This window comes from Felis catus, chromosome B4 (genome assembly GCF_018350175.1).
Source record: "Felis catus isolate Fca126 chromosome B4, F.catus_Fca126_mat1.0, whole genome shotgun sequence".
NCBI lineage: Eukaryota > Metazoa > Chordata > Mammalia > Carnivora > Felidae > Felis > Felis catus.
Genome location: NC_058374.1, coordinates 117358905 through 117371333, shown reverse-complemented (window position 1 = coordinate 117371333; position 12429 = coordinate 117358905). Strand labels below are relative to the sequence as shown.

General features: G+C 45.4%; 1 protein-coding gene across 3 annotated transcripts in view; it reads right to left on the bottom strand.

Annotated features, from left to right (window-relative positions):
• Positions 1–12429, bottom strand: part of ELK3 (ETS transcription factor ELK3) — a 66976-nt gene that overhangs the window by 4651 nt on the left and 49896 nt on the right. For 2 of the 3 annotated variants that reach the window (XM_023257338.2, XR_006600981.1), the window contains exon 4: positions 3686–3808. The exons of the other annotated variant lie outside the window; for it this stretch is intronic. In XM_023257338.2, the coding sequence (XP_023113106.1) occupies positions 3686–3808 (123 nt within the window). The remainder of the gene's footprint in view (positions 1–3685; positions 3809–12429) is intronic. 3 annotated transcript variants of the gene reach the window in all.

Below are 12429 nucleotides of genomic sequence, written 5' to 3'. Positions count from 1 at the left end.
TAATCTAAAAAATGATTTTCCCATCAGTGTTTGAAGTAATACAAATTTTTCTCATCTCTTCCTTCCCCCTCTTCAATCCTTTCTCCAAATGCTGTCAGCAATATGTTTCTAAAATAGAGATTATATAGGGGCACCTAGGTGGCTCAGTCAGTTAAGTGTCTGACTTTGGTTCCGGTCATGATCTCATGGTTCATGAGTTCGAGCCCCACATCGGGTTCCATGCTGACAGCGTGGAGCCTGCTTGGGATTCTTGCTCTCTTCCTCTCTCTCTGCCCCTCCCCCACTCATGCTCGTTCTCTCAAAATAAACTATAAGAAATATTTAAAATAGAGATTTTTATTACACTATCTCCAGCTAAGAAAGCCTCCCATGGTTACTTAAGAGATTAAGGTGGAAAACTCTGAGCATACTATTCAAGGCCCACAGCTGCTTTTCCAGTCACCCAGTCCCTTCCTGAACAGACGGTGTACCTGCATAGTCAAATCATGCAAATTATCTAGAAGGTGCTTTTCTCTCACCCAAAATCCTGTCCTTTCTTCCCAGCTCAGGTGCCACTTGTTTCCTGGAGCCTCCATCTAGTCCCCAGCTAGAAAATTAGTCCCTGTTGGGTTCCTACAACGTTTTGTTTATATATCTATTCCCATATTGTATATCCTCTACAATCCCTGATAACACAGCACTGCAAATCTCTTCTGGGTTAGATCTGTTGAATTAAAAATTACAGAAAACCTTCTTAATTGAAAACCTTAATTAGCCCCGCCTTGTTTTGAGATATTAACTGTACCTATTCCAAATTTGATCAGTCTGTTTTGAAAGTGGAACAGACATCCTATAGATAAGTTCCAAATACCAAACTGTTCAGACCAGAATCACTTTATTTTTAAATATACCTCTTCCAGAAAAACTAGTATCTTCTCTCCCCTTCCTTTAAATTCTTCAGTATCTGCTAGAACTTGCCACAATAATTATACCAGTGGACCTTCTGTGCAAAAACTCTTCCACTCTGTCAACTGTTACCCTAAGGATTCTGACTTACTTTTCTAATTATCACAACGGGAAACTTGCCAGCATCATTTAAAGCTTACTGTAGCCCAAGTGTATTTCTTTTATTCCTCCAACACATTTACAGTATATGTGAAAAGTTTGTTATTTTTAAAGAAAGTTATTAGTTTGAAAGGAACACTGTTGATAATCTGAATTTCAAATATTCTTACGTTTTACTTACTGTTTTAAAAACTGCTGGTTCCAACTTCTATCACAACTGCTCTTATCATAGGAAGAGTGATAATATTTTAAAGGGCACAAAGTTGTTTTTCCTTAGTTTTATGGACCCTAATGACAGAGGGCACAAGGCCCTGCCAGCCATCTAAAAATGATTATATTCCTCATCCTGACCTTGTGTTTGTAGTTTGGGTTGTAGTTGTGTTTTGAATGGCTCTGGTGAGAGGAGAGGTACATTTTGTGAAATGAGAATTTTGAAGCAGGTGGTCTTTAAATGCAGCAGTTTCTTCTGCAGAATTCTAATTGTAAATTAGGAACCACTGGTCTGCAGTGGTTCTCAAAGTGGATTCCTAGAGCAGCAGCATCACTGCGATCTCGGAAAGATGTTATTTTCAGGCCCCAACCGAGATGTTCTGAATCAGAAACTCTTGGGTTGGGGCCCAACAAGTTTTTAACACCCCATTTAAGCTGATTCTGTTGCACACTAACTTTGAGAGCTACTGGTTTCTCCATGACCGAAGAGAAGAGGATATGTATATCCACCCAGAGTTCTTATTATCTTGACAGTGTGTAGAAACACTACGGACGTGGACAGTTGTCACTGTTAGGAGTGATGGGCTGGAAAAGGTTTAGATTCTAAGGCAAGGGATCCTAAAGAACTCCCAACTAACAGTTTTCCATGGATTCCTTAGGAGATCACTAAGGCCTGTACCAGTCAGGTGGTACCTGTACCAGTACAGTAAGGAAGGAAGGGAGATTCCATTCGTTATTCACAAACATCTAGTGAACCCTACGGAGGCCTTGTTAGATGTAGGACTGGAGTAGGACTTCAGTCCCCAGGCCCACAGAGCTCACCATACACATGCTCCAAACAACTTGTGCTCTAATCAGGAACTCGAATACTAGAAGACTGCTGCTCCAACCTGAATACCAGGAAGTAAGGTCTTTTAACTCTACCAAAAGATTACTAATCTGAAACTTTGCCAGTACTTCGCTTGCTCACTGCTTTTTGCTCACTGCTTCTAGTTTTTGTTTCCCTGCCTGAGTTCAGATGGATAAGAATCAACATGTTGGCCGTGTATGGCCATAGCTCAATTTCTTGTGATGAGAAGACAGGCCTGAAGAGAAACTTGATTACTCTAGGGATATACAGTCCCTACCTCAACCTTCCTAGGAAACCAGAGAAGCAAGATAGCAATCAAAACCTCTTTAGCTCTACCTTTCTTCCAAGACCCTAAATCCCAGCATGTATAGCCCCTGGCACAGAGAAGGTAAATATTAACTTTGACAAGCAAAATGACCCACTCAGAAAAGCATGGAGACCTGATTTTTTAACAACATTCTTAGACAATTCTTATTTTCTTTTTAAAATAATCTCTACATTGAACATGGGGCTCCAACTCACGACTGTGAGATCAAGAGCCACATGCTCTACAGACTGAGCCATCAGGTGCTCCAGTTTCTTGGTGAATTCTTAGACATCCATTCATTTAGTCAGTGATAATTACTAAGCATCATTTGTGTGCCCAGCGATGTGCCCGACACAGGGGGCACACCGCAGTAAACAAGAAACACGATGCAGTTGCAGCCTCCTGAGGGCCCACAGTCTAGTGGAGATTGCCAGGCGAACAGGCAATCATAAATACAGAGTGGTCAGTGCTAGGTGCAAGGGGAGAAAAGAACTACAACTATCTTGGGTGAGCCACTCGGGGTGGGGGGGGGCAGGCATGGGATTTAGGGTGGATGAGATCAACAGGCTAGAGAGAGGGTGTTTTCACTTCCCCCAGCTTTGCTTCGCTCCTATCCCTAGGATTCTATTCTCTTAGTAATAACATCTTGGTCTGTGAGAAACAGTCTTTGAGTCTTTCAAAGAGGAAATACTGATTACCACACGATAGCAGGCAATGCTACTGCATAATTGCAGTGTGTGAATGAATAATAAACGTGCCTACCTAGTAACAGGACTTGTGCAAGATAAAGCAGCTAAGATTGTTTTTAACCAAATGCCCTGGATGTTCCTTTCTTATGGAACAGGGAGAACTTGAGGACAATTCACAGAATTCTACAGATCACTTTTCTATTACAGTATGGAAATTCTTCATTATTTTTGTCAGTTTATTTCAAGTAATGTCAATATGTTAATTTTTTAAAGTATGAGCTACTATAAAATCGTTTTAAAGTTGTCCCTTTTCCTGAATAAATTTCCAGTTCTTATAGGCAGTGAAGATATCCAAATACTTCAAGAATTAATTGTTCCATTTGTGGATATCTGACACAAATACGCTATTTCTGCCTCAGTGAAAATGTCTGCCTTTGAAGGCTGGCTTTTACAGCCCCATCATCTCCCTTTGGAAACTTCACATTTTAACCATGGAGGGTAGTGGTCTGTAACCTATGCAGGATTTACTGGGGAAACACATCCCTTAGAAGTTTAGTGTGTACAAGTTCATTTCTAAATGCTCACCTGGAACAGCGTGTTTGGCCCTTGCAACCGGGCAGGACTCAGAGGAGCAACTGGACTAAGGCTGCTCCAGAAATGTATGCTGGATAGCAGTGGACTCGGGGTCAGAAGCAATCCATTTGGTGTCTGGGAAAAAAGCACACAGATTTTGATAAAGGTATCAGCTGACTCTAGCCGTGATCAGCATTGAGGCTAGGTACACTAGCCTTGAACCAAGAAACAAGCCTCACCATCTTAGGAAAATCTGGAAACCATGTTATTTCTGCAAGGCTGTGCACAGTTTAATTTTCTTCAATGCTAACTGTATTAGCAATTTTATAAAGGAGAAAAGTATGGACAAGTTACCTCCCCTAAACATTCTAGTTGTGAAACAAGTTTATAGCAACTTTTGTCCAGGTGGTCTCTTCAATTTGCCTCCCTTCCCCCATTAAACAAGATTTAGTGTACAAAATAGGACTCCATGAAGGGGCTATATTTTTATCTCTTTTCTTATTTTCCTACAATGGACATCCATTACTTGGGTTACACACACACACACACACACACACACACACACACACACTTTTTAAAGGGTCTCTGGAGCTTCACTTTCCCAGAAAGCAGCAGCCCTTTCAGATTTTAGGATTTGCTGTTAAAATACCCTGTAGCAGCTTCTTCAAAAGTTCTGAACTAGGTTTTCCAAATTCCACTCCGGATGTGGGGCTGATGAGAATTCATCTCCCTGGCAATGGTTTGGAGGGGGAAAAATTCTTTCTTGTTAGACTGGGTGTAAAGCCAAAACTCTGGGTTTCCCAGGGGAGTGCCAAGGACTGCATCTGCTCGCACACACACAGCAGGAGTCCTGGCCTGCAAGCCAGCTAGAGGGCAGAAGAAACAACTCGCCCAGCTGGTAAGTCTGCATGGCTTTTGTTCTCAGCTGAGGCAACCTCCTGGCCCAGGGTGGTTTTGCACCTTTGGTGACTAGAAGGAGCCCCTCCGCGGTTTTATGATGTCAGTAAGGTGCTTTGTGTAATGAGAACCACAGCAAAGGCTCCAGTGTGCACATTGCATCATGTTGGATGCTAGAGTGTTATTTTTTCCTAGAATTGGCCTCAGCAGCTTTGTTAATTATCGGGAACATTTGGCATAAACCTAAGTTGAAAGGTCTGCTGTGTTCAGTGGAAAAGAGACAAACCTCCAAAGGTTCTCAAACTGTGAAGCTACTGAAAGGTGAACTAATTTATACCAAGTCATTTGAATCTTTGATTCCACAGCATTGCCTACACGTGGAATGACCAGTGAGGTTATTAGGATAAATACGTGTTCTGGAGGTGCTTCCCAGTTCTAATGCAAGGCCGTTTCACAAATGCACCAGGCCATCTGGTCTGACGATTAAGACTTTTTTCGCATGGGCTCTGCCAGTGTTCCAACCTCAGAACCACTACTTACTACTAAGGTCATCTCTCTATGCCTTGGTCTCCTCATCTGTAAAATGGGGAGGAAAAAAATGCCTACATTACAGGATTGCTAGGAAGATGAAATAAGATGGTCTATGTAAAACTCTATACATGTGCCTGGCACACAGCAAACGCTCAAGAAGTGTTCATAAAAAGTGAACCTGACGTATTCTATGAATTTCATCTGTTCATGGGAGAAATTCTCAATGTATATACAACCGTACTCAATGTCCTGAAACCAGGCACCTGCTGGTACCTTCAAGGCTCCTCTCGGCCATATTAGGCTCAAGTGCACAAGCTCAAGTGATCGGAGAACTAATAGTTGCACGTTGCACTGGAACCAAATTCCAACCACAATATGCCACATTAACAGTGTGTTCAGGGCCTCCTAGCTTACTTACCAATGAAGCTCCCCAAGCTCGAAAGAGACAATAAGCCTGGACTACAAAACCCAGCTAGCTAGCTTTCTCTTATTCATGGCCATAAGTATACATCCACTCCTTTGTGATCTTTTGAGCAATACATGAAGTGTAGAATTTGTATTTTAGTCTAAAATGTGTGCACACTTGTTTCTCAGGGATGCAGGATGTACTCAGAATACAGCAGCCATCTATTTCGCATGTCTGAAATATCTTCTATTAATATATGCAAATAAATATTTTTGAAATGACTTCATTCACTCTTCTCCCTCCCATCCCCGTTCTCCCTGAAGATCTTCTGGCTATAAAGAAAAAACTATTTGGGTTGCTCTTTCAAGGGACGGCCCTCTTAACGCTCACCCTGGCTAATCTCCAGTACAGTGAGTTTTCAGAGCCTCTTTCCACAAGCTCTTGGAATCAGGCAAGGTGGTATGGGCTGGGCCCGAGGGCTAGAGGCTAAAGAAAGAAGCCACAGGCAAAATGCATGCTTCCTCTTCCTTCACCAAAGGATATTTTAGTAAATGGGCCCTTCGGGATGGCAGACAGGGAGTTCTTGATCCCATCAGCTGTAGGGAAGGAGAGGCCTGAGGACCCAAGGCAAAGGGTATTGATGTTCGAGGGGAAAGACCTTCCTATCGGGATCTCGTTTTCATCCTCCCCACCCCAACGCAGTTCTTCTGCATAATACAGGGTCTCCTAAAAAGCCTGCACATTTGAACTAAACCTGGTGAGCTGGCATTGCCCAGCCATACCCCATTTGAGTTCCCTGGTTCAAGGCCCTCTGCCTGGACCGTGTCCTCAGACCTCCTCCTCTACCCTATCCCTGCTTCCCTCTGCCCATCAAAACGCCACCCCTTCAAAGGAGACTTTTCTGCTTTTCCCTCAATCTTTCCTCTTTTTCCTGAATCTGTATAACACTCTATAACCACTTTTTCCTTAACATTTTCTACCTCATTATGTTAATTTGCATATTCTTATTATGCCTCTTTCTGTAGCCTTTAAGGCATCTTGCTCATCTTTATTCCTCCTGTGGTACCCAGTTTCTAAATACTTGATGAGCTGAAGTGATCTGTAACTCCAGGTGCATCCCCTCACATATCTGTCACCTGTTGGACGTGTCAACTTGGAATGCCCTGCCTGTTCAAACCGGCCTTCCTCACCTTCTTTCCAAACCTAGTGTTTCTTAGGACTCCCCGTGTCTATCAATACCACCACTGATCTATCCACTCAAGAAATACTGAGCACATGGTATGTATCAGGTGCCAAGGATACAATGATAGGACAAGACACGATCCCCGGACTTACAGCCCTGTCTACAACCCAGCATCCTAGTCACTGAGATGCAAAATGCCTCCCACTTGCTACAACCTCTGGGCACGGCCTGTGGATCCGTCTTTGAAGTGACTCTCTTATTTATTGCCCCCATTTCCATTTCTGCTGCATTCAAGGCCTATCACCTTACTAAATGGCATTCAACAAATGCCACCTAAACCAGTCCACCTCTGGCCTCTCTTCCCATCTAGTCTTCATTTTATTTTATTAAGTGTATTTGAGAGAGAGATAGAAAGCAGGGGAGGGGCAGAGAGAGAATCCCAAGCAGGCTCTGCACTGTCAGCACAGAGCCCGATGTAGGGCTCCAACTCCCAAACCTTGAGATCATGACCTGAGCCAAAACCAAGAGTGGGACACTTAACCAGCTGAGCCACCCAGGTGCCCCTCTTCCAATCTATTCTGAGCACCACTACCAAATCAGTCACCCTAACATACTATCTTCTTTTGAAATTCATTGTTTCAGGGGGAAAAATTTGTTAGCCACAATTCTAGGTTGCCCCATGACCTGGTTTCATATGCTCCCTAATTTCCTTATATGAACCCTCCTACTTTGCTTCATGTGTCCTGAACACTATAGAATTCCAGCCTACCAGTCCTTTAGCACTCGTTCCAGAACCTTCCCTGACCACCCAGACCTTATTTCCCTGGGGTACTCTGTTCCCATGATTTTAAGCACCCCTTACATGTTGGTGACTCCCTAACTTTATCTTCAGTCCCAAACTCCTTAGCTCCAGCTGGAACTGGATGTTCTACGTCATACAGGCTCCTCACACTCTAGATGGCCCAAAATGGACATGTAACCTTTCACCACGAGCTTATTCCTATCCCATGCTCCTCATACTCAACTTCTGGCGCTCCCCTACCACCTTCACACCTGTGGATGGCATTCCCTATGTCTCTCTCACATCTGTCCCCTTTAGCCCCACCCAACTGTCACAGCCTTAGATCCCCCTTGTCTTTCATCTGGAATATTATAATAGTATCCTAACTGGTTCCAGCTTCACCCCTCCCCAATCCACGTCATCAAGATGAGTTCTAAAACACAACTATGTCACTCATGCCCCATCTCCCAACCACGGGTTTCACCTTTGCAATTTGTCCCCACTCCCTACTGAACCACTGTACTGCCCCTCATTCACTAAGCTGTTTCCTATCTTTATGGCTTGGTTCAAGCTGTTCCTCTGCCTACAATGCCCCCTTCACCTTATGTGCCAGATGGTCGCTACCCTGCCCAAGTGTGCTCATGCCTTCCAGGAAGCCCTGTCAACACCCTTCCCCATCCCCAGCAAAATTAATACCTTCTTAATATTTCTTCTGTACTGATCTGGGATAGTGTATCAAAGAATTTAAGGCAAGTTATAAGCTCCTAATGATCAGGGACTAATTCATGTTTGTATCCCCAGCTCCAAGCACTGCATCTTACATGTAATAGGTGCTCACTTCCTATATGTTGAATTGGACTGAATGATCTTTCCCCTCTTCTGTTCCTATGGTGCTTCTCTGCACTGTGTATTTGACCCTTGCCACATGCCGTGTGTGTGTGTGTGTGTGTGTGTGCGCGTGCGTGCCTTGTTTTGGCTAGGTCCTAAGGTCATAAAAATAGGCACTGTACATACTCCTGGTATCCTTTCAGTGATTCGCAAATAATGCTCAATAATTATTCGTTGATAGATTCTAAAGGGAATTTGTTTCTCTTTAAAAATCCCAGCAAGCTGTTAATTTCTTACCAAAACGAGTCTGAATTCCTCATCCAGTTTTCAGCGTCCCCTATAATTTCACATCACCCTAAGTTATATTACCCCATATTCTTTACCTATTGGACAGCAAGCTCATGAGAGCAGGAACGGTCTATCTTGTTCACCTCTGTATACCTCAATCACTAGCAAAGAGTAGGTGTTGAACAGTTATCTCCTAGATGAATTAATTAACATAGTAACTGTTCATTACTGACCAAATAGGATGTGCATGAGCCGCTCAACAACGAGTATATGTGGCTTATTTGACTTGGGAATATGAGATACTGGTAAGTCTTTGGGGCTCTAGAAAATAAAGGAGAGGAGATCAGGATGTCCGCTTAACATTCTGTTGTACCAACAAACATCACAAATCTTAGTCTCTCAGAATCCATGACAATGCCATTCTGGGGGTTAAAAACAAATCCTCAAATAAATGTCAACTATTTCTGGAAGACTCCTGGAGTTGCCCAAACTCAAGTAAAAACAACGATTTTAAAGACTTTAAGAGAGAAGTTACATCACACAAAAGTTTGTGTAGCACTCAGTGTGCTGATCTTAATGAAAGGGTTCCATGAGAGTTCCAACAGAACTCCATGCGAGTCTACAGGAGGTGTAGCAAGTGGCAGGAGGGGGAAAGGAGTTAAGAGCAGAATTGAGGAGGAGGCAGTGGAACCAAGAAGGCAAAGGAGGGAGATGAGACAGGCCTGGAGGTGGAGAGAGGGAGGGCATTATCACAGTTTGTTTATCCTGGGCAGCCCAGAGCCCAGGGAAGGAAGAACCTTCAGCTGGAGTGTCAAGTCACCCAAAACTCTACCAGCAACATCTTCCACTGCCGAGAGCTTCTAGAAGGACCCCCTGTCCCCTGTAGGGTCAGTATAGAGAAAGCTTTAGGCTAAGCTGGAAAAGTGTTGTGGAGAGTGGTAGGAAGGGGAAAATCGTTTTTGCTTTTGTGATAATGGCAAAGGAGACAGTAGGATGAGAAACCAGTCCAGAGCTGGGACACGAGGCAATATATCCTCAGTGCTCCTCATCAGACACATCCATTTTACTCCAAATTCCCACCTCATGATTGTGGCCCAAAGCTGTTACCTCCACCAGCACGTGAAGAAAGGAGGTTTTCACATTTCAGTCCTCTGCAGGTTCTCTCCACTCAATTAATGCCAATCAAGGCCGCTGCTAATAAAACAGCCTGGGGCATGCATGCTCAGACTCTGACGAGGAGTTCATGCCCCGATGCCCGTGCATATCTGAGTTCAGCATCTTAAACATCACACGTGAGATTAACAGAGGCCTTGGCATAAATGAAGGGAAAAGCAACGTGGCAGCCTCCGGTTCTGAACTAACTGCACATTGAGAACAGGTGAGGAGGGAGACACCGAACAGAAGAGACAAATGGAAGGAAGAGTGACAGACAATACCACGGTGCAGAGGACGCACGGAACCAGCCAGCTGGCACTCTTCCGGTCTCTATGGCGCCTGGCTAGGAACCAAGAGGGTTTCATATCTTGGCTCCTCCCTCATCTCAACTTCTGTAGTTCATGCCATGGGAGAGAACATCCTTGCTCTTCTACCAACAGTCCAGTGTGACCTCAGTGGCTGAGCTCCAACTACATCACTGCTGGGTACACAGCTGGCTTTTATACGCTCTGTCCTCGGTTCCTCATATCCACCCTTGAGGGGTGTTTGGGTGATCATCACGTCCGTCTATATTCATAATCTTGGTTCCCAAAAGTAACCACGACTGGGCAGTACAGGTTCCAGCGGATGCGCCACACGTAGTTCGGAAGGGCACGGAGGCTATGGTTTGGGGCATAATACACATTTTTTCATGTGCGTCGTACCCTAGGTGACGTTTCAAATCTGAATTTGGGCCTGTGCAAGGTAGGTGACTGAAGACGATCCCCGGAGGGAACTGTAACCACATGACCCTGCTCATGCCAAGATGCTCTTAATCCTACCATTCCTCCTGCCATATTTCTGGCTGAAAGTAACTGGGAATTATTCTTGGGATGAGTAAAAAATAAATAAACGGTTCTTGGGATAAATAAACTAAATTCTTGGGAATTTCGTTTTCAGGGTATCAAGTTATTACAGCACACCTTTCATTTCTTCTAAAGACAAGGGTTAAGAAAGGTTGATAGGAGGTTCCCACTGGTAACAGTGTTTACGTACAAAGGTGTCGCTGCACACAGCACAGTCCACAGAGGAAAGTGATTTCTGTGATAGAAAGTGCGAAGGTAGGAGGGAAACCAATGAGCCGCAGGAATGAGACATCACTGCTGCCTGTGGGGGCAAAGGCCCAAGTCTCCTTCAGGCGAGGAAACCCCTGGAGTTGACCTGGAAGCAAAGGGAAGGTTTTCACTCCCACCCCCTGGGAGGATTTCTGGGAAATGGGCTCACCCCTCGGGATGAGGCCAGCCGCTGAGAGAGCTGACCTTGCCTCTGACTGTGCACTGAGGGAGAACCGTGGCTCCAGGGTTAGTTTCCGAGGCACCCAAAGCAGTTCCTGGGGGAGGGAATCTCTGAGAATCCAAATCCTACACTGACTCCAAGCCTGCCCTAAACACCTGGAGGACTGTCAAGCCGAGACAGGTGTGACCGTCCTGTCCGATCTCGGAGAAACGACTTGGATGAACACCTGACCTGGGTCTTCCTGCCCTTGCTCTGGCCTCCCTCCGGTTTCTTCCTCCCTTTCAGCCACCGTTGGCTGCACTGGGTGCAAAACTGACGCTGCTGGAAGGTGAGGGAATTCAAGTCCTGAGATTCCACCATCCCCCAAAGGCAACCTTAACTCCTCTGAATCCATTCAGAGCACTACCCAGTGGCCACCCCCTGACCCCTGGGCTTGGTCCAGAGGCACTCTCAGCCCGAGGCCAGACCCTGCCCTTGGCCTCTCTCCCTTTGGAAGCCCCGATCCCATTTCTTGGGCTTCCTGACGCCAACTCACAATCAACATCCTACCCTCGCCGCTTGGCTGAGGACCACTCAGTCTCATCTGCCCAAGGCACAAGTGGTTTATGAAAGCATCTGGCTTTCCTCTGGTTTCCCCTCCCTGGTTTTAGGCTGTTCTAGTGGGTCGTGTCTCCCAGTCCCGAGTTTAGCCTTCACTTGTTCATGTCCACGCTCTATCCCTTCTCATGTCAAGGTTCCTCCTCTCCTCGGCCCAGCCATACCATCCGTCCTCAGTCCCACTGAGCAGAGCCACCCTAGACCCACCGTGTCCAGTCCAAAACCACAGGGCTAGCCTGAGCTGCGTTCCTGAGACAGCTACGGGACTGGCATCTGTTCAGAGACGGTGACACAGGCTCACAGAGAAAGCAGATACGGAAATCAGAGTTGGCCTTGGCCTTGCTCAAGACCTCTCTAAACCTTACAGTTGTGAACACAAAGGAGGCCAGGGGAGATCATCCTCAGATTGTCCACCCTGGCAGTTACTTCTTGGAGCTACTCCAGGAACCGGTTTCTGAGCCATTTTACTCAGCAGTTCTCGGCCCCTGGACAGTTGTGTTTGATTAGAAGACGCCTGATTGAAAGCACACGTGCTCATTCTGACCAGTAGCTGAGCCCTTCGCCCTCCCTCCGCACAAGGGCAGCATGCTCATTCTGACCGGCTCACAAGCTTGAGCAGACACAAAATCCCGGTGACACAATCAATTTGGGAGAAGCCATGGAGAGGAAAATGGCCAAGAGTGGCTTTCAGTGGCTTTGGCAGACTCCACAGACTGTTATGATCAGGGACAACTGGGTGTTTTCCCAGAGGGCATGCCAAGAACATTTTACCGAAGCGGATGGATTCTGGAGCAGACTGACAGGGTTCACATTTG